At 39.1% G+C, this 23,582-nt stretch overlaps 1 protein-coding gene across 2 annotated transcripts in view; it reads left to right on the forward strand.

The window, feature by feature from the left end:
* The first annotated feature begins 13,101 nt into the window (after nt 1-13,101).
* The window catches only part of LOC127437466 (histone acetyltransferase KAT6A-like), a 70,142-nt gene continuing 59,661 nt past the window's right edge, over nt 13,102-23,582 (forward strand). The window contains exons 1-2 of one of the 2 annotated variants that reach the window (XM_051692409.1): nt 13,102-13,229; nt 14,818-16,106. In XM_051692409.1, the coding sequence (XP_051548369.1) occupies nt 15,477-16,106 (630 nt within the window). In that variant the 5' untranslated portion in view covers nt 13,102-13,229; nt 14,818-15,476. Of the gene's footprint in view, nt 13,230-13,364; nt 13,482-14,817; nt 16,107-23,582 lie in introns of those variants that run through there. The other variant, XM_051692416.1, reaches the window with a different exon arrangement.

Raw genomic sequence — 23,582 nt, forward strand, 5'->3', positions numbered from 1 at the left:
AAACTTATTTTATTTCAAAATCAGACCAGAAACTTTTGATCAATATTCAGTGTAGGGTAGTAATAGGCTACATGTAATCTGGATTTTCTAATCAGATTATATTTATAAATTAAAAAAATCAAGGACTTCTAATCATATTACATTATCTTTTTAAATGTGCATGATCTAGATACAGTTACTTTTTATGGATGACATATTGAATACATGATCCATAAGTGTTGACTTTAAGAACTGCACAAAGTGTGTTGGGGGGGGGGGGGGCAACTGGAAGGAGTTTAAATTGGTACTTAATACACTTTTATATTAAAACATGGATTAAGTTGGGATCTTTTGAGAATTTGGGTCATCATGTTGGGATTCCCAGATCTAAGTTTTATAGGTATTTACAGCTACGCCACATGTTCTGTACGGTTTTTGGGAGTAGCACACACCCCCCTAAGGTGGCACATGCTTTGGGAGAAGTGATTACTGCTTTTGGAAAAGGTCATGAGGCATCAGTGTATTACTCCCTGCTAATTCAGAGTCTGGGGGATGTAGCTTTAACTATCAAGAGATTATGGAAGAGAGATTTGAATTTGGTATTGGAGGAAGGAATATGGACTTGGATCAAGTCTGCATCTAGAGATGCAAGGGTTCGCCTTATGCAATTTAAGATTTTACATAGATTTTACAGGACCCCGTATTGTATAGGCTTGGTCTAAGACACACCCACCTGCTGGCGTTGCCAATTAGAGGTTGGAGACACAACTCATGTCTTTTGGGGGGGTGTTAAGATTCAAGATTTTTGGTTGAGGGCTCAGTAGTAATAGAGGGGGTTAAATATTGATTCTGTTTGTAAATGTTCTTGTTTTATTTGTCAATATATGAATCAATAAAAAAAAATTTAATCTGAAAACATGGATTAAGTAATCCAAAAAGAATCAGATTAGATTCCCTAAAAAGTGTAATTTAATAGATTACTGATGCTATCTAGACTTCGGGGTTTAACGTTTTTTTTTATTTTTTTTATTTTATTTTTTTTAAATGTCCTTGTTTATGGGCACATAAAACTGTATATTCACTTAAAACTAGATTTTTTATTTTTTTTTTACATTCATTGAAGAAAATGACTGAGATTCTTGCCCAAGCAAAAATTGTCTCTGCTATGCCTTGGTGTAGGTATTTGCCAGGGCTTTGCAATGCGATTGTCAAGGTGTCCATAGTGGTTGTTAGTGTGTTGAAATATGGTTGCTAGGTGTTCTGAGTGGTTGTTAGTGTGTTGAAATATGGTTGCTAGGATTTTCTGGGAGGTTGCTTTGTGATTCCTTACTGACCCAAATTTAAAAGAGCCCACACACAAGTCTCTATGAGATTCTGATCTTTAGATATGGCTCAGGTCCCTCCTTCGAAGTATGGGATTGTTTTGCCCATTGTATTGTTCACCAGGCAAAAATCATTAAAGTAATACACACCTCTTCTCCAATTTGAGGTATCATCCATGTGCGTAGTACAAATGGTGTAGGATGAGTTACGCATCAAGGTCTAATATTTATAGTTAATTATGGGCCTGTTCTAATCCTCAAACCTAAGTATTATCAATATTAATATTTATATTTCCCCTTGCAAGCACCCCTGAAAATCACTGTGTAGAACATTTCATTCAAAATTTTCAACAGTTTCTTCATGAACGGACACAGACACTGGTGGTACAGGCCGATAGAAGTACACTTGTGGCTGAATCAGGAGAGCACTTCTGCGCTCTTGAGGGATTGAAAAGGAAAAAAAGAACTAAAGTATGGTGTCAGAGAGATCTTGGTGAAGTTGCTCTTTGCTTAGAGGCTTTCAGCTGAAAAACAACTTTAGAAGTTTGGATGAGGTAGATGTGTTTCAATTGACTCAAGAACTATATAGGCCATACTTCAGTTTCAAGAGCCCAGTTTGAACTGGTGGACAAGACCAGTGGTTAAAGTAAACATGAGAAGCATTCAAAACTATTTGACTCTAACTTTTTTTTATAGCTGTTGTTATTTTCTTTACAATTATGTTAACCAGTATTAAAGTACAATGTTAAATATTGGTAAGATTTTAGAGAAGCTCCATCACTTACAACTGTACCCTAAAACAATGCCCAAATAGGAAATTGACTCTAGGTTAACATTAGACGCTTTTCAACTAAATGGTTTTCATTGTGAAATCGAGTGAATCTAGACCAATCCGGGCTGTTTGACACTTCCTTTTTTTTTCTTAATGTGGTGTGGCAGGGTGAGCAAGAGACAGATACAGTGGGGGTAGAGTCGAGCCTCGGAGAGGCATTTATTGAAAATAATAATAAACATAAAATGTCCAAAAAGTGGGCATAAATAATGTCCAGGGGTAATTGTGTTCAAAACAAAAGGGGATCTGGCGCCCTTGCTGTGAATATAGCATGTGTAGAAAGGGGAAGTGTCCACAGGAGGATCCAGGATATGGGCGGGGTCCGGCAGCCACAAGCGTTCCCCTCATTGGTCCGTGACACGTTAGGTGGTGGTTTCTTTGGCGGCCTGTCTTCCCAGGGCCACGGTGTATGAAAGGGGAAAGCAGCCCTGCATCCGTGCCCGTCGGCCGCGACGCAAGCTTCAATCAAAACGTGAGCTTCAATTTTTCAGACTTTTAAAGACTTTGGTGATGAAGCCTTACTAACTTCAGGTGTGCTTCATCAACCACTGCTGGAACGAAGCTTATTAACTATGCACCACTTCTCGCTCTCCAGCCCACTCCCGTTGTGAGCCTGGCTGAAGGATGGCCCTCAGAGGCGGGGCAATGGTGATGAGAGGGAGGGGTGGGTTGTTCCGCTACACCCCCAAGCGTCACCCCGGCAGCACCTCCTCCAAGCTCCTTTCCATACATGGAGTCCATAGTGAGGAGGTGCACCCTCCTGGTCGCCCATACAGGAATGCTACACCCTCAACCACGCACTACGGTCAGAGTGGGTGTATGGGGGATACCTCTCCGGGCCAGCTCTCCCCCTTGCTCGCACCCAGGTGGGAACAGAGAAAAACACGAATTAATATGACAGCCTCAACCAACCGCAGGGTAAATGCTTGTTAAATGCCACTTACCCTTGGCTGCGGCTGGAAGGCTGTCCTCCAGGCTTTCCATCTAACCGGTGAATGAGAGGGAGACTGACGACACCAATGGTGCCCAACTGCACCGTCTCTCCCCACAAATTGCCCGCATTCTCCACCACTGTGGTGGGGTGAGCAAGAGACAGACACAGTTGGTGTGGTGTCAAGCCTCAGAGAGGCGTTTATTGAAAATAATAATAAACATAAAATGTAATCTAATTCAGCCGGAACCCTCCCTACTCTGCTCCTGGATCTGCGAGGACACCAGTGTGTGCACACATGAAGATTCGAAGCCAGCTCCCCGAGAAGAGGTGCGCTCAGCGTTTTAAAAACAGTGGTGATGAAGCCTTATTAACATCAGGTGTGCTTCATCAACCACCGTCGCAAAGTTTATTAACTATGCACCTCTTCTCGCTCTCCAGCCCACTCCCGTTGTGAGCCTGGCTGAAGGATGGCCCACAGAGGCAGGGTGACGATGACAAGAGGGAGGGGTGGGCCATTCCACCACAGTGGTGTTGTGAAATTCACTGCAGCCATTCCAGTAGCACAGTCCTCTGTCCAGAGTATGATTGACCGAGCTGAGAAATCCGGGCCGGGGATCTAATTTCCGGAATGTAGAATGGTCAGTAATATTCATTATGAAAGCCCTTCCTGACTGGTCAGTAAAACTATAACCCAACCCTAACCCTACATCTAAACCTAACCATGACAAATCATGTAGCGCTTTACACAGAAAGATGAATCAGTATTCCCCTGTCATACATTTCATAAATCCATGGCCGGGAACACTTAGTAATCATACCGTACTGAACCTTGCTTAATTGGAAATGCTACTAGAACCGTGCATAGAACCATTCAGTCAGCCAAAATGGAATGTTTTTTAAGAGGCGGAGCTAGTTGGTTAAGTAATATTATAATGATTTTTTTCTTTGGAATAACATGATAAATACAGTAAATGCATTGTTGTGCAGTAGATACAGCAATATGATTTTCTGTTTTACTTTTTTTTGTAATGTTGCAGTTTTCAAATACAATAGTGAGACTAATGATATGAAGACAACGTGTTTATTATGTTTCAGCAACTGTAGACATAATCAAAAAAGGAATTTTTAGCTGTCACAAAATTATTACAAATCAAATTACAAAGAAAAAATTTAAATACAAATAATGACTATAAACAAAACCAAGAAAGCTGACCTGCTGCAACTGTAACTCAAACTACAACATATACAGTATACAGTGTATATACACACACACATATATACTGTGTATATATATATATATATATGTATATATAAAAACAGTAAGTAATTTTTAGCTCTTACATTTTCCAAAATGGTCAAAAATCAAATATTTCATGAAAAACTTAATAGTAACCAATATGTAAAATCTGTCTATCAATAAGGATACTTTTGTATTTTGTAAGGGGCAGGTGTATTCATGAACAAAATCATCTCTGTATGTTAACATGTATAGGGCCCTGTTAAGTTTTATTATTCTTGTTTTAATTATTTATTTGTAATTCCGTTTTATTATTTGACAGTTTAATAAGATCAATAAATGGTTGTCTAAATAAATGAATTAATTTGAAATGTAATCAAACAAAAATGATAACTATTAATTTTAAACTTTACATTGCATTATTTTCCATTTGTATTTATCATACTTTGTACTTTTAAACAGACTTACTGCACAATCAAAAATACAAAATTGGAGTTATTTTTGTCAAACAATGTGCTGCACAACAGAGCATCACAAATGTGCTTGAATATAAAATAATATTAATTTATTTTTATTATTATTATTAACATTATTACAGTAAAGATGTCAACTATACAATTTCTGTCAGATTTTTTTTTTTCATTTTTTTTTTTCATTTAAATTTAGCTTTTATTTTGTGGAGTAAAGCCCTTTCAGTTTGTACTGTAAGTTTTTGAAGATAGCTTCACACCTCTGGAAAAGCAAAACACTACATGTCCCATTGTGTTTATAAACTGCAAAAAGCTATGATTTAATTCAATAAATATTTTGTATGTGCTGCACGCTTCAAGGTAAATGCGTGCTCTGCTATCTGTCATTTACTACAAGAGTGATCATTTTGATGTGGTGTTTTAATGTATGAGCAACCGGCTTTACACATTCACTTTGAAGTGCACAACACATGAAAACTGTATAATTATTTCATTAAATTGCAGCCTTTGCAGTTTAATAATCACACTATGACATATTTTAATTTGTGCACTGAATGTTTACAAAGTGACATTCCTGTCTATTTTTTATTTATTTATTTATTTTTAATTCCTATTGACATTAAAATGTCAATCAACAGAGACTTAAATGGGTGGGGGGTCCAAGTCTCTCAGTTGCATATGCCTGGAAATTTCCTTTGTATGCCTCAGTCCAGGATGGGAGGAGTGTGTGTTATGGAGAAATGGAGAGCAGTGGTGTGGCCACTGGAGTTGGGGTTTGAGAATTGGCTGTGAGCCATCCCCAGCAGGAAGCTTGCTGCTTCACACGGACAAAAGCAGTAATGACTGGTTCCATGGATGTCTGTGGTGGACACAACTGTCATCCTCCACCCCAACCCCCTTCTAAAGAGTCTCTCTTTTTCTCTCAAAGTCAATATCTGAGCCACCGTAGACATGAGTTGACTTAATTTGGCAGAAAATTCTGCTTTAACTTGAAGGAGGGTTGTTTCAGGTCCACAACATAAGGGTTGTTATGATTTAATGCTGGTTAACTTTAACTTTAATGCTTGCATTAACTTCACTTCTTTAAATATTGGACAGTTAATATTCTTTGAAATCAATAGATTAGTAAGTTTGTTGGTTTGTATTCAAAATCTTTGCTTAAACCTTTGAAATGACTTTCATTTTCAAGTAATGTCAAAAGCATACAGGCTATTGGTTAATGTTAGCCAAAAGCCAAATAGCTGTTGTTTCAGAGCTGTTGTTCTATTATAGGCAGTGCAGCCTTTCAAAAAGCTTGGCAATAGTAGCTCGCATTAATCTAATGTCAGTTAACATTAATGTAAAAACATTTACAGCTATAATAGCAAAAACTATCAATTTGAAAAAGATGCACTCGCATTAGAATACGTTAAGATGCTCTCAAGGGTGAACTCCTCAAGGCCTTTGTTCTGATATGGAATGCCCATTTTTTACTACAATCAATTCCTGATGGATAAAAGTCCCACCCTAGATTGTATTCTTATTGAATATTCTGTTTCACTCAGAAAACCCCCCCAGTGGGGCCTGGGTAGCTCAGCGAGTAAACACGCTGACTACCACCCCTGAGTCACGAGTTCGTATCCAGGGTGTGTTGAGTGACTCCAGCCAGTTCTCCTAAGCAACCAAATTGGCCCGGTTGCTAGGGAGGGTAGAGTCACATGGGGTAACCTCCTGCGGAGTCTCCACGGTGTCATGCACATATGATAAGATGCGCAGATTGACAGTCTCAGAAGCGGAGGCAACTGAGACTTGTTCTCTGCCACCCGGATCGAGGACTTATTAAGTAGTGGGAATTGGGCATTCCAAATTGGGAGAAAAAGGGGATCAAATTAAATAAGAAAAGAAAACCCCCCAGCACATTTGGACAGTAAAATAGGTTGCAAATATTGTTTCATGTTGACTTTAAACACTTGTCAGAACACCCAAAAACATTTTATTTTTGAGAGAGAGAGAATGAGTCATCAGTGTGCAGTGACAGCCAAATTCTGGTGCTATTTTGTACACAAAGTACACAATGGTAGAAATCAGAGGAAGTTTCCATAACCAGAACTGGACTGTTTTTCAGTGTATGATTTGGAACTCAACATAACCAAAAAAAAAAAAAAAGAAAATCCAAACTTTTTATTGAATAATGCTGTAGATATTAATATATTTAGTGCTGTACGAATGATTACACCGTACATATATTGAATACAACAGAAATTTTTATGCTGCTCTTTTATTTCTACTAAATAGTGTATGCCTGTTCTTTTTCATTTACCAAATAAACAAGCTTTGATCATATTTATGACTTGTGGTTTATCAAAGAGACTATGATTCAACCGTTTAACTAAATGATTTAATTATGTATGCTGTGATGATCTTTATTTGATTAAGTGTCTGTGCTGCAGTGCAACTACAGCTCGCCCACATAGTGGTATGAAAGTCTGTCAGATGCCATTGCTACCTCCTCATAGTATGGCTTTATTTATTTTTATATGCACAGTATGTGTTTCAGTAGTGACAGTACTGGTAGCAGTCAAGAACATGACAGCCCCGATCCCCTCCATGCATGCTTGAGAATGTTGATATGATGTAGTTTTCACACATTTCAGCAACATTAGTGAGATTAATTTAAATACTGTCTTTATTAGTTCAAATAGTGAAAAACCGAGGAGTCCTTTCATGTGACAAGCAAAGCATCATCATCATACAAAACTAAAATCAAAATTTTTTCTGGTATTTATTCTGTTATAATGGTACTCTGGATGAGTTAGAAACTAGCACACAAAGAGGCATGCGTGATATAATTTTGCGTGATTTATTTACTGCAAGCATTTCAGAGGAAAAAGATACAAATTATAATAGTTATAAATAAATATAAACTGAGATAATATATCAGTAGAATTATTGTATACTAGTTAAATTAATCATTTCAAGAAAAATATTCTCTATTATTTGACAGAACAAAACAGAACATGGGTACATTTGAATGAGTAAGCCGAATGGTTTTCATGCTTTTTAATTCTAATTGGTTTTGGTGCAACTGTTTGGAGATTGCTAGGGAAAAGTAATATATATTTATTTTTGTTGAACTACCATGTTACATTCTTAAGAGACTTTAGAGATATATGACCTTTTCATTGAAAAATCTGGTTCCATGTGAGAAGTATGTGGAAGAGCTATCACACTCTGAACTTCCTTTTGGGAAGTTCAAAGCTCACAAAGACAATTGTGTCCCTTCCTCGTTTTCATCTTGCCAATAGTCTCACTTTATGACATGCTGGATTAAATTCATATAGCAACATCTGGACAACCTAAGATCGTATAGGGTAAAAAGATAGATAGGTGAAAGAGGAAGAAGGAATTAAAGAAAAATGAAATAGAGAGAAAGAAAGAAAGACAGACAGACAGACACAGAAAGAAAAAGAAAGAAAGAAAGATAGATGTTGGTTAGTTAATAGTTCGTTAGTTAAATGCTTGCTTTGGCCTTTTTTTTTTTTTTTATATATATATGCACCACTAGTAATTTCTTTTTAAAGACTGCTACTGTTAAAAAATTATCACCAATGACTAATTATGATCTTTCTCTAACTGTTGCTGGGGGCTGGATGAGCTTTAAATGAATCCAACAGGTGAGCCATTACAAAAAATCTTGATTTGCTTTGACCACAGAAAGCTCTTTCTATGAGCGAATTCAGTTCCTTTCCAGTAAGTTCCTTCTTTATATAAAATATGTGTCCATGAACTGATAGTAATGACAGCAACATTCCAAACTTAATGTTGTAAAGTACAGTGGTGGCCAAAAATATTGGCACGCTTGGTAAATATGAGCAAAGAGGCTTTGAAAAATCTGTCTTTATTGTTTATCCTTTTGATCTTTCATTCAAAATATTCACAAAAATATATTCTCTAATGGATACCAAACAATTGCAAACACAACACAAGTTTTATCAAAAAAAAAATATTTTTGTCAAAAATATGTGTGGCACAATTATTGGCACCCCTGGAAATTCTTATGAGTAAAATATATCTGAAGTATATTCCCATTCATATTTTAAATTTTTTAGTACACCTGGGTGACAAGGAACATGAAATTGTTCAGCCATGACTTCCTGTTTCTGAGGGGTATAAATATGAAGTAACACACGAGCCAAATTTCCTTAATCATCTATCACAATGGGTAAGACCATAGAATAAAATTTCTGATGTGCGGCAAAAGGTTGTTGAGCTTCACAAGATGGAAAATGGCTATAAATAGCTCAAGCATTGAAAATACTATTCCAATGAAAATAGAAGTTCCAATCACCTGGATATGTTTAGAGTCGGCCTGGAAGAGGATGCATGTTTATATTGTCTCCACGCATGGTGAGGAGGATGGTTCAAGTGGCCAAAAATTCTCCAAGGATCACAGCTGGAGAACTGCAAAAATTAGTTGGGTTTTGGGGTCAGAAAGTCTCCAGAACTACAATCAACTACAAAGTTGTTTGGGAGGGTTTCATGAAAAAAGCATCTGCTTTCATCCAACAACAAATTCAAGCGTCTTCAGTTTGCCAGACACTACTGGAACTTCAAATGGGACCGGGTTCTATGTTCAGATAAAACAAAAATGTAGCTTTTTGGCAGCAAACACCAGAGATGGGTTTGGCACACACAGAGAGGTAGCCATATGGAAATGTACCTCATGGCCATGGTTAAATATGGTGGTGGATCTTTAATGTTGTGGGGCTGTTTTTATGGCATCATGGACTCTATCAAATACCAACTGATAAAAAAATCTAAATCTGACTGCCTCAGCCAGAAAGCTTAAAATGGGCCCTGTTGGATCTTCCAGCAAGACAATGATCCAAAATCAACACAAAAATGGTTCACTGAGCACAAAATCAAGGTTCTGCCATGGCCATCCCAATCTCCTGACCTGAACTCCATAGAAAATCTGTGGGGTGAACTGAAGAGGAGAGTCCATCATGTGGGCCTCTGAATTTGAAGGATCTGGAGAGATTCTGCATGGAGGAATGGTCTCAGATCCCTTGCCATGTGCTCTCCAACCTCATTAATCATTATAAGAGAAGACTCAGAGCTGTTATCTTGGCAACAGGAGGTTGCACAAAGTATTGAATAAAAGGGTACCAATAACTCTGCCACACATACAGGTGCATCTCAATAAATTAGAATGTCGTGGAAAAGTTCATTTATTTCAGTAATTCAACTCAAATTGTGAAACTCGTGTATTAAATAAATTCAATGCACACAGACTGAAGTAGTTTAAGTCTTTGGTTCTTTTAATTGTGATGATTTTGGCTCACATTTAACAAAAACCCACCAATTCACTATCTCAAAAAATTAGAATACATCATAAGACCAATAAAAAAAAAACATTTTTGTCCAATTGTTGGCCTTCTGAAAAGTATGTTCATTTACTGTATATGTACTCAATACTTGGTAGGGGCTCCTTTTGCTTTAATTACTGCCTCAATTCGGCGTGGCATGGAGGTGATCAGTTTGTGGCACTGCTGAGGTGGTATGGAAGCCCAGGTTTCTTTGACAGTGGCCTTCAGCTCATCTGCATTTTTTGGTCTCTTGTTTCTCATTTTCCTCTTGACAATACCCCATAGATTCTCTATGGGGTTCAGGTCTGGTGAGTTTGCTGGCCAGTCAAGCACACCAACACCATGGTCATTTAACCAACTTTTGGTGCTTTTGGCAGTGTGGGCAGGTGCCAAATCCTGCTGGAAAATGAAATCAGCATCTTTAAAAAGCTGGTCAGCAGAAGGAAGCCTGAAGTGCTCCAAAATTTCTTGGTAAACGGGTGCAGTGACTTTGGTTTTCAAAAAACACAATGGACCAACACCAGATGACATTGCACCCCAAATCATCACAGACTGTGGAAACTTAACACTGGACTTCAAGCAACTTGGGCTATGAGCTTCTCCACCCTTCCTCCAGACTCTAGGACCTTGGTTTCCAAATGAAATACAAAACTTGCTCTCATCTGAAAAGAGGACTTTGGACCACTGGGCAACAGTCCAGTTCTTCTTCTCCTTAGCCCAGGTAAGATGCCTCTGACGTTGTCTGTGGTTCAGGAGTGGCTTAACAAGAGGAATACGACAACTGTAGCCAAATTCCTTGACACGTCTGTGTGTGGTGGCTCTTGATGCCTTGACCCCAGCCTCAGTCCATTCCTTGTGAAGTTCACCCAAATTCTTGAATCGATTTTGCTTGACAATCATAAGGCTGCGGTTCTCTCGGTTGGTTGTGCATCTTTTTCTTCCACACTTTTTCCTTCCACTCAACTTTCTGTTAACATGCTTGGATACAGCACTCTGTGAACAGCCAGCTTCTTTGGCAATGAATGTTTGTGGCTTACCCTCCTTGTGAAGGGTGTCAATGATTGTCTTCTGGACAACTGTCAGATCAGCAGTCTTCCCCATGATTGTGTAGCCTAGTGAACCAAACTGAGAGACCATTTTGAAGGCTCAGGAAACCTTTGCAGGTGTTTTGAGTTGATTAGCTGATTGGCATGTCACCATATTCTAATTTTTTGAGACAGTGAATTGGTGGGTTTTTGTTAAATGTGAGCCAAAATCATCACAATTAAAAGAACCAAAGACTTAAACTACTTCAATCTGTGTTCATTGAATTTATTTAATACACGAGTTTCACAATTTGAGTTGAATTACTGAAATAAATGAACTTTTCCACGACATTCTAATTTATTGAGATGCACCTGTATATTTTTTTTTTGTTGATAAAACTTGTGTAGTGTTTGCTATTTACATTTATGCATTTGGCTGACGCTTTTATCCAAAACAACTTACAGTGCCCTGATTACAGGGACAATCCCCCTGGAGCAACCTGGAGTTAAGTGCCTTGCTCAAGGACACAATGGGGTGGCTATGGGGTGGCTGTGGGGATTGAACCAACAACCTTCCACTTACCAGTTCAGTGCTTTAGTCCACTACACCACCACCACTCACATGAGTTAAAACATCCATTAGAGAATATTATATCTAATATCAATATATACTGAGACTATTATAAAGGATAAACAATAGACATATTTTTCACAGCCTTCTTTGCTCATATTTACCAAGGGTGCCAATATTTTTGGCCACCACTGTATGTCTACAGTTAACTGGATCCCCTTGCTCCCATGTAGTCTAAAAATAGGTAAGAAAATGTTGGGTTAACTTCATTAATAGTAATGGCTTTGATTAGCTACTGTATATGATGCTCCATTTAAAAACAAACAACATGCACATCACAATGTGCTAAAAAATAAATCTTAAAAAGACATAAAAAATAAATGCAATTAAAATGTCAAGATTACACAATTGCAATTATTTTAAAATAGTTATTATAGGCTAATCTGCCCTAATACTTATAAATGTTTCCCTTCCTTAAAAAAAAAAAAAAAAAAAAAAAAAAACTCTACTGTAGAGCATGACCTCAGTAGTAAAGGATGAATGTCATTAAATTCATAATATTAATGTATTCACGCAGCTCAAACATTACAGCAATTACAATGTAACTACATAATATCATAAATATTCTATTATTGACTACTGATGGCACTATAGCAACGGATTCGCATTTCCCGAGTGGGTGTTAAATTGAAAACACCTTCGGTGCCTCCCTCGTGTGGAACACTGGAGGGAAAGGTGTGCGGGTCACCTGTCATCACTGGCTCGTACAGCACTGCGGGAAATTTACATAATCCTCCCTAGTGTGTGTGAGAGAGCTCGAGCAGACATTGTTTATGTAGCGGTTCCTCATTCCCGAAATATAATCATTTGCTTTCTCAGAAAACACAGATGTTTTTTCTTCTTCTCAATTGCATTATAATTTCTAATTAAAAACATGTATCATCCACTGATTCATACCCTTACACGAAAACAGCAGAATGGCAACAATGCAGCGCAGAACCCCGGTGGGAGGAGTGGAGAGTGGCTGTCTTTGATCTTTAAATACCCTCTAACATTAAAACCACACTCCATTGCATTGATTTGTCTAACCGCTACCAAGTCGCGACTACAAAATACAGACGTTCCCTAAGCGTGCCACATCGCGCCATGCGAGCGAGCGAGCGCACCTTTTCTTCTTTTCTGCTTTACCATCTGTCCCTTTCTTCCATTTCACGCGCACGCAACGGACATTCGCCCATCAGATGTGCAGTCGGATCCCCCCCGCCTCTCTCTCTCTCCTCCCGCTGCAGTCCCTTTCTTTTCCCATCCCTCTCCGACTCTGATTCGCACGATGCAGACGCTCCCTAGCGCCGACTGTTTCCCCCTCCCCCACCCGCAAAGCTCCTGTTTCATTCAAAGATGGCGTCAGCTGTGGAGCCATTGGTCTCTGGCTGCATTTGTCGGGCTTGTTGTTGTCTGTGTTTCGACCGCGTTCTGGCACATTCTCCTCTGCCACTCGACCCGAGATTCCGGTGAGTAGCACGTAATCAGAGGCTGGATTTAAAATGCTCGTTAGTCCGAGCTGGACTGAACGTGCTTCTGTCTTTCAGGAAAGGAGAAGGTAGAGGGAATGGGGGGTACGCGGAGATGAAGCGCGCGGGAGGGGTGGGAGGGAGAGCGCCAGAGTGAGCGAATTAGCCGAGGCCTAACTACTACTCTCAGCGGGCCTCGTCTCCTCCGCCACTACCGCAGGCTCTCCGGTTGTCCAGGAAAGGCGATTTACAGTAAGTAGGGAAGGAAGTGGAGGATAAAAATGGTGGAGGGAGCGCCGAGGAGCAGTCGAACATGTCGCGGGAGGATTTTTTTTTCTAGCGGTTATCCGAGGCAGAGATTGAGGCAGCGCGCGGCCGTGTCAAACGTTGGCGGAATATTGGCGTTCTTTTTCAACGGCTGAAGCGCGCTAGCATCGGTAGCCAGTGGTTACCGGGCATTGTGTGTTTCGTTAGGCCGCTGTGTTTCTTAACATCATATCAGGCTGGAACAAGCTGGGAAAATATGTTTTGAGGATTAAGTCGCAGGCGCTGGTTTGAGAACAGCGGGAAGGAGAGGTATGGAGGCAACATTGTCCTCAGCTGCACGTTGCTTGTGTTTTGGATCGTGCGGGAGCTACTAACATCCACTTAGTGCACACTGGACTCTTTACTTTTCAGTTTACATTGCGTGGAAAGGCAAATCATACCCAAATAACCACTAACACAGCATATTTACAGACGTTAAAGCATTCACAAACTGCTGTTTGTAATATTGTTTACATTTTCCAGTTCCAAGTCCTGTTGCTTCATCAGATAGCTAGCTGTGTTGTGTTGGGTTTTAGTTTGAGATGTTGGTTTACTACTAGCCTTGTGTTGACATTTTGTGGCTTTTTTAAATTTATTTTTTTATACCACAGTTTGACTTGTGATAAACACTTATTTTAAAAGGACATCCCAAGTGTCCACCTGTCTGTCATAGGTGTGAAGTTGCATAACTTCAGTTTTTAAATTAATACTAGACATTGCATTCCAAAATTGACATTTTATGATGTTTTGAGATTGTTTTAGACAGGGTTGCGTATAAACTGTGCTGGTTTTATTTTATCTCAATCTTATAACCTTATTAAAAATTATGCTTCAGTCATTCTTAGCATAAGGCTATTCAGTATGAGCATAGAGTGTAATAAGTGCAATAAACTATTTTATGTGATTAGAACTGTTGAGTTTTCCAAGGGATGTCTTGTTGCTGCATATTGTTTTGATTTAGTTTCTGTTGACATGGGTGTTAGTTACTAGGTTATTACATTTAGCTTGTACTTAAACTGAAGCCAATTTGACTGTTTGTTGTCTAAATGCAGAACTTAAAATATGCCTGCTCTTGTTGCACTTTTCTGAAGCGTAGTGTGAAGTTCTAGTTCACTGCTGTTGTGCAGTAGATACTCAGATGTGTTGGCATTTATTGAGGGGGTTTGTGACATTTGCTCTTAACTTTTTTTTTTGTGTTTTGCTGTTTTAGTTTTTACTTCATTGCAACATCTTTATTTGTTGTATGGTGTTTCTTACTCTGATCCATCCTCTTTGTGTACAGGTTGCAGGTGCTTTTAAAGAATATTTAGTGGATGTTCAGCCTGGACTGAGGGATCTGTTCTGGACCACCTGTTCCAGCAGAGTTAGTACAAGTTGAGACGAGGGCCATCAAGGAAGGACTGGACTACTGAACTATATTCTTACACTTGAAGCTGCTTGAGTCCCATAATTCTTCACAAAGATGCTCCATCTAAACAGAAAACACTAAGCACCAGAACTAAGGATTCTACCCGACTGACTGTTGAGACGGGCAGTAAATAAGACGGCAAAGGCTCTTTTCAGCTGGCCTAAAGGGAAAAAGTGTCTTGCAATTTTGTTTTCTCTTGGAGTAAGTGCTGTGTCTGCCAGTTGCATAGCTTCCCTCTTTGCTTTGGTGTGGCCACCCTTCACGCAGAAGGGTCACTGGGATAGTGGGATCTGTTTTAGGTTGGGGGGGTGGGTTTAAGGAGCCTATGCTATGGTGATCTGCTCCCTCTCTAACAGCTTCTGCTTAGGCACAAGGAGACTTTCTGCATCACCCCGGGACAAAGGATAGCCTCCTAGACGAAAAACAAGGAGGAGGAGGTGGAGGACAAGGCAGCGCCAGGGCTGAGGCCACTGGGTGCTTCCTAACGGTTGTAAAAGTGTGTTGGGCCTTGGCCCAACGGTATTGCAGCAACCATGGTGAAGCTGGCTAACCCGTTATACACCATTTGGATATTGGAAGCCATCAAAAAGGTGAAAAAACAAAAGCAGCGGCCGTCTGAAGAGCGTATCTGCAATGCTGTGTCAATATCCCATGGGCTTGACCGCAAGACGGTCCTGGAGCACCTTGAGCTCAGTGTTAAAGATGGCTCTGTACTCAAGGTGTCCAACAAGGGCCTCAACTCTTATAAGGACCCTGATAACCCTGGACGTTTAGCGCTCCCAAAGCCCAGGGTGGCAGGAGGTGGAGGGAGTTCTTGCACCTCTAGCTCCACCAAAAAACCTGGTTTGGACTGGAACAAGCTAATCAAGCGCTCTCTGGAGGGGCTTCACGAACCAGGTGGATCTTCTTTGAAGAGCATTGAACGCTTTCTGAAATGCCAGGCTGATGTTGCAGGTTTTCTATCTGGCAGTGGCTCTATGGCGCCAGGCCTTTTCCACCAGCAGCTCCGGCTGGCACTGAAGCGAGCTGTCGCTCACGGGCGGGTTGTAAAGCAAGGCCCACTCTTCCGGTTGGTAAGCAGGAGTTCTCATAATGACGGGACAGGGTGTGTATCTCTGGATTCTCTGCCACCAGTGCGTCTGCTGCCCCACGAACAGGATCGGGTAAGATCATGAACTTTTTATGATCTGAATCGCAGTTCTTTTGGGTGGAGTTCTGTTTGTGTGTAGTGCTCCCAGCAAACTTTCAGTTTCTCTTTTTGATGATTGATACATTTTTCACTTCTGTTTTCAGTGCATTCTCTCAGCTTTGGCATGATTTCAGTTAGCAAACAGACTTTATTAAGTCTTGGGCTATGTTCAGAATAGCATACAACCATACTACACTTGCTTTTTCTGCAGTATTTAGTATGAGGGTGCACACTGTGCAAAATGTTTGTATGCACAGAATAACTAGACGACCAACAATATTTGCTAGTGGTGCACCGATTAGGAAATTTGAGGCAGATACCGATCTCAGATTTGTTGTTTTATTTTAACACTAAGATCAGCCGATACTGATTTTTTAAAAAGTACCCTTTGCCACACTTTTGAAAGTTATATTGTGCAGTTAAATTTTTATGCTCCATACAGTTAAATTCTGCTAACACTTTACAAAAGGTTCCATTTGTTAACATTATTTAACAACATTACTGAAGTTAACATGAACTAATGAACTTAATGTTAGTTACATATACTATTACATTTTTAAAATCAAAAGTTGTATTAGTTAACATTAGTTAATGCACTATGAACTAACAATGAACAATTTTAATTTTATTAACTAACATTACGGTTAAAGGCTGTGAAAATATATTGTTCATTGTTCATGTTACCTAATGCATTAACTAATGTTAACGAATGGAACCTTTTTTTATAAAGTTACCAAAATTACATAATTACATTAATTGTGAATTGCTAACATTTTATTTGTTTTGAAACCGTTATGAATAGTTCTGTTGTCAATATCAAAAGGTCATTGTGACTTGCTGGTAAGCAGTAAAAACCATGAGAGCATCACACACAGAAGAGATACGTTCAAAAATAAGAAAAATATATCAATTACAAGCTAAAACTGCTCCAGTGAGTAATCATTAATATCTCTGATTTGTTTACTGTCTTTGGCATTTTGCTGTAACACAAATCACTAATTATTTAGCAAATGCGTGTAGACACAGTGCCGTTATGGTTAAAATGTAATTGCTGTTATTAGTGGTAATGTGACCAACATTAATCTGATTTAAATTGGGATCCTCACAGAATAGCGCTGAGATGAGTGACTGATGAGATACTGAGAGCACCTGGAGTGCGCGCATGTTTGATTGACACCACAAGTGAGCATATTGAAGGGAGTGAAGCTGAAAGTGCTCATGATCGCTCAAACGGTCTGTATCGCTCAACACAACGTCTGATTGTCATGACTCGCGTTACATCCCGTATACTCAGGTTTGGATATGCCTGTTTATTTGTTGTTTAATTAGTTTTTATACCCGTTTGCAGTCTCTTTGGCTACGTTCACACTGCAAGCCTTGGTGCTCAATTCGGATTTATTGCTCAGATCAGATTATTTGTTTGTCTGTTCACATTATTTTTTAAATGTGGCCAATATCAGATTCCAGTGTGAACTGGTCACAGTCCTGAACTAACCCGCATGCGCTAAAGAACAATAACAAAGACGTCACACGCAACACGCTGTCATACGGAAGTAAAGATGGAGGCCACTGAAGTCAGCATTTACACGTTCATTTATAAGGTGATGTGCAGCGGAAGCCAGCGAATTCGTGAGCAGGCGATAAGGATGATGAGCATGAGGAAAAAGAGAGCATCATTTTTAATTATGGCTTTTTGTGGAGCAATGGCTGCTACTTCTTTGCTTGTATAGAGCTGTCACCCCAAATACTTAAGAGTTCTAACACCTCACTCTCCCTCCACTGACTACCTTCACAGATGTCTTCCCTGTTCACCGAATGACCAAAGAACTGCCGTTCTTTGAATGGCAAATGTTTGGAATGACTCCCGAATGTCGATATAGAGTGACGTAAAAGTCGCGTGAATTCCGATATGACTGTTCAGACTAAGGTCGCATTGCAAAAAATCAGACCTGTATTGGATTTAGGACCACATATGGAAGTGGCCCAAATCAGAATCGAAAAGATCAGATTCTATTTGGTTTGTGCTGTTCAAACTGTTATGAAAAAACCCCCAGATCTGAGTCACATATGAGCAAAAAAAATCTGATTTGGGCCACTTTTGTCTGCAGTCTGAACGTAGCCTTTATCCTATCCATGCTCACAGTGCAACGAGTCAGAATTACTTTAATATTCATACATGTGTAATTCTTACACATTTTTAAAAACAAACCTTCGTATTCATCTGAATAACAGCATGTCTGAAAGTTTACATTCGTGAATACTTAGAATTGCCAACGATTCACCCTCCAGAGACTACACTATCATGAATCAAGGGCTGAAAAAGTGCTCATTCATTAGAGTAGCAGTGTATGTATGATTCCCTGCATGCTACAAAAAAGATTGGCCCTGATTCTAGGGAAGATCGGCCGATTGCCGATCACAGACTTAAGATGAAGATTGACCGATTTAGAACAGTGGCTGATCGATTGCTGCACCCCTAATATTTGCCAAAATGAGCAAATACTTGACCTTCCATTTCCAGTGTGATGAATGAACCAGAAGTAATAAAAGACAGGTTATTTTTCCCCTTGATTTCTGGGCTTATAATTTGATGGCACTTCCAAAAGTTAAAGGGATAGTTAACCCCAAAATTGAAAAATTTGTCATTTACTCATCCTCGTGTTCCAAACTCGTATAACTTTCTTCCATGGAACACAAAAGCAGAAGGAACGTGAAACATGCTGGAATTATTCAAATTGTGCTCAATCCCGAGCGATTGAGCTAGTTTTTGTTATTGAGGTTTTAATCAGACTACTTGTTCGGTTGGGCAAGTAAAATACTCTTTAACTTGCCCGTTCAAAATTCCACTTGTCCCGGACAAATGGACAAGCATTAATGTCGAGGCCTGCCGTATTTTCCAGAAAATCAATCACGTTTTTTAGTTTTTGAAAAAAAATATGTATAATCATCCGAAAGGTCCTGTGACATATAGTTCAAAGCAACTTTTGTAAAATTTTTCACAACATAATGTATGTCAGCCGGCCAAACACATAAGCTTACACAAACAGATGAAAACATCAGTCAAAGGAGCCCTCTACATAGTGAGTAAATCACTCGCATATGCGACCAAATTTCGCGCTATGCAACTAAAATATGTATTTTGTTAGCCACTGGCTCGCCAGAGCTTGAGTTGTGTAGTGGCGAAGAAGAACTTGAGCGTCATGATCCTTTTACTGAATAGGAAGCCTGCGATTTAAGAAGCTGTTTTCAGCTTCATCTTTTACAGCTTGTTGTGTCTTGTGAGAGCGCACTCTGAAGGAAATGTAACTTATTTGGCTGCAGCGGGTCTGGATCTGTTGTGATCGCACTGTCACTATCGCTTTAGCCTAGCCATGAAATGGCATTGTCAGTGCATTTAATGACATCAACTCTGACTTTGGTTAAACTTTTCCCTGGACTGTTTTCACAACATTCTCTGTTTTAAAGCATAGTACAGACCAGGAATGCGCCTGTTTGACGTCTGTTAGAGGGTAAAAGTGTTGCAAAACTCGAGAGCTTGTAGGATTTGCATTTGAGAACATGTACAATAAATATTTATACAAGCATGTCATACACATTATACAAGTCAAAGTTTCCTTTTGCTTCGTTCCGTGTATTTTGTGTCCAAAGACGATATCCAGGCACCACATTTTCATTTCATGTCTCTTTTAAAATCCTTTGTTATTTACAATCAGTTAGTGATCAAAAATATAAAAAGGAACATTATTTCTAAACATACATCGGACAGATGAGTTAAAAACCACCGTGCAACTTTTCTCTCATTAATGTGTGCTGCGCTCATTCAACCGTAAACACTTGCTCGCTGAACTTTCTCTTAAAGTGACCGTACCATTTTAGCGCTTGTTATACATTTTAGTGTAAACTCAATGTAAATCGCACAATAAACAAACATATTACAAAATGTAGAAAGTGTAATAATGTGTAAATACATAAATATTTCAAAGGCACAATCATACATTGTGAAATATTTTCACTTCAAAAAAACACTGTAAAAAATGTAACATAGGCTTGTGCCACATCTATGCAAGGGTTTGGTAAAAAAAAAACGTTATTTTTTTGAATAGTTTTGATATAGTAACACTTATAATTCTTAATAATTTTTTCATTATCTTCCAACCTTGAGTATTTTAAAAAATTTGTATGAAATTTCAAATGGTGACAACAGCTTGTATCATTATTAAAAATGCAAATTCATGACATAATATAAATTGATAGAATGTGAAATTTGTACCTTTGTACACAAGCTAAAATGTGAATAAAAGGATCAAAAGTGAAATATGAAAATAAAATGTACAATCTTGCATACTATATTGCTTGAAAACATTTATATGAAAACTTATATGTACACCAATCAGCCACAACATTAAAACCACCTGCCTAATATTGTGTTTTATATTGTGATTGCACCAGCAATCATTCCACGGTCCAAATCACTGAGATTACATTTTCTTCCCATGCTGATGGTTGATGTGAACATTAACTGAAGCTCCTGATCATTTTATGCACTGCACTGCTGCCATACGATTGGCTGATTAGATAATCGCATGGATGATTGTTGGTGCCAGACGGGCTGGTTTGAGTATTTCTGTAACTGCTGATCTCCTGGGATTTTCACACACAACAGTTTCTAGAATTTACTCCGAATGGTGCCAAAAACAAAAAATATCCAGTGAGCTGCAATTCTGTGGACAGAAATACCTTGTTGATGAGAGAGATCAACAGAGAATGGCCACACTGGTTCGAACTGACAAAGTCTACGTTAACTTAGATAACCACCCTGTACAGTTGTGGTGAGAAGAATAGTTTCTCAGAATGCTATTCTGAGATGCGGGTTGGCGCTGTTTTGGTGGCACGAGGGGGACCTACACAATATTAGGCAGGTTGTTTTAAAGAGCACCTTTTATGGTTTTTAAACATGCCTAATTTTGTTTTAAAGGTCTCATACAATAGATTTACATGCATCCAAGGTCAAAAAACACTTTAATTTGCTCAATTTAAATGGCAGCATTACCTTTTTTTTCCCCAGTGTCAAAAACGACTCGTTCAATGATCCGTTCTAAAGGATTCATTCTAAACTCCTCCTTTCAGGGAGCCTACTCTGCTCTGATTGGTCAGATGTCCCAGTCTGTTGTGATTGGTCTACCGTTTAGTGTAGTGTTTGAGGGGAGGGTCAAAGCTGTTCGCGAGCAGCCAATTACGTAGGTTAGTACAGGAAGTAAGTCTGGATTTACTAACGACTCGTTTCAGGTGTTCAGAATTGGTTCTTTCTTTTGGGAGTCGATAACTCCATTTGTCGTGCACTTTGTTTTTTGAAACTTTGCAGACATTTTAACATTCACAAACAGCTACAGTGCATCTGGAAAGTATTCACAGCGCTTCACTTTTTCCACTACTTCAAAGAGTTCTCATCAAAAAATCCCCCACATGCAGCAATGACAGCTTTGCAGATCCTTGTCATTCTAACTGTCAGTTTGTCCAGATACTCAGGTGACATTTCACCCCACGCTTCCTGTAGCACTTGCTATAGAAGTGGCTGTCTTGTCGGGCACTTCTCAAGCACCTTACAGTCTAGCTGATCCCACAAAAGCTGAATGAGGTTAAGATCCATAACACTCTTTTCCAATTATCTATTGTCCAATGTCTGTTTCTTTGCCCACTCTTTTCTTTTTTATTTTCTCTTTCAAAAGTGGCTTTTTCTTTGCAATTCTTCCCATAAGGCCTGCACCCCTGAGTCTTCTCTTTACTGTTGTACATGAAACTGGTGTTGAGCAGGTAGAATTCAATGAAGCTATCAGCTCAGTACATGTGAGGCGTCTATTTCTCAAACTAGAGACTCTGGTGTACTTATCCTCTTTTGTAGTTGTACATCTGGGCCTTAAATATCTCCTTCTGTCCTTGTTAGAGCCAGTTGCCCTTTGTCTTTGAAGACTGTAGTGTATACCTTTGTATGAAATCTTCAGTTTTTTGGCAATTTCAAGCATTGTATAGCCTTCATTCCTCAAAACAATGATTGACTGACGAGTTTCTAGAGAAAGCTGTTTCTTTTTTGCCATTTTTGACCTAATATTGACCTTGAGACATGCCAGTCTATTGCATACTGTGGCAACTCATCACCAACTAGGTGACAACGTAGCAGGAAACCGACACTCAACAGACACAATCCACCACCGCACCTGAGCTGCAAAAAGATGCTCTGACAAACTATAGCTGGCTAACATAGCAAACAAATGTGATAAACATGAGTGACATGGATGTCAGGGACGGTTAATGTTAAATTAGTTATATTGAAAAGGGAAAATGATGGGGTCATTGTTTTTTAACTTTCCAGTATGTATTTCACAAACTAATTTGCAACTTACCGAGACACCGCTCAACTCCGCACCGCTTAACTCCGCCCTGTCTGCAGAGCCACCATCAGCCAGCTCTGTAAACTGTGGAGTCAGAGCGTGCTCTGCTGGACAAACTACATTATGACACCAATTCAGTCATTGTTTTCTGCATTATATGTTCTGAAAAAAAAAAAAAAGATTAATATCTGCGCATATCGGTAAACATATACGCCGATACCGATAGCCTTTCACAGATGTAATGTTGGCCGATAATATCGGCCGACCGGCACTAATATATATATAAAATCTATATCTATCTATCTATCTATCTATCTATCTATCTATCCATCCTAATCTAATCTCAGTTGAAGTCAGAAGTTTACATACACCTTAGCCAAATACTTTTGAACTCAGTTTATCACAATTCCTGACATTTAATCGTAGAAAACATTCCCTGTCTTAGGTCAGTTAAGATCACAACTTTATTTTATGAATGTGAAATGTCATAATAATAGTAGAGAGAATGATTTATTTCAGCTTTTATTTCATCACATTCCCAGTGGGTCAGAAGTTTACAAACACTTTGTTAGTATTTGGTAGCATTTCCTTTAAATTGTTTAACTTGGGTCAAATTGTTTAACATTGTCCATTTGGAAGACCCATTTGCGACAGAGCTTAACTTCCTGGCTGATTTCTTGAGATGCTGCTTTAATATATCCACATAATTTTCCTTCCTCATGATGCCATCTATTTTGTGAAGTGCACCAGTCTCTCCTGCAGCTAAGCACCCCCACAACATGATACTGCCACCCCCATGCTTCACGGTTGGGATGGTGTTCTTCGGCTTGCAAGCCTCACTCTTTTTCCTCCAAACATAATGATGGTCATTATGGCCTAACGGTAAAATTTTCGTTTCATCAAATTAGAGGACATTTCTCCAAAAAGTAAGATCTTTGTCCCCATGTGCACTTGCAACTGTAGTCTGGCTTTTTATGGTGGTTTTGGAGCAGTGACTTCTTTCTTGCTGAGCAGCCTTTCAAGTTATGTCGATATATGACCTGTTTTACTGTTGATATAGGTAC

This window comes from Myxocyprinus asiaticus, chromosome 4, assembly GCF_019703515.2.
Source record: "Myxocyprinus asiaticus isolate MX2 ecotype Aquarium Trade chromosome 4, UBuf_Myxa_2, whole genome shotgun sequence".
Taxonomy (NCBI): domain Eukaryota; kingdom Metazoa; phylum Chordata; class Actinopteri; order Cypriniformes; family Catostomidae; genus Myxocyprinus; species Myxocyprinus asiaticus.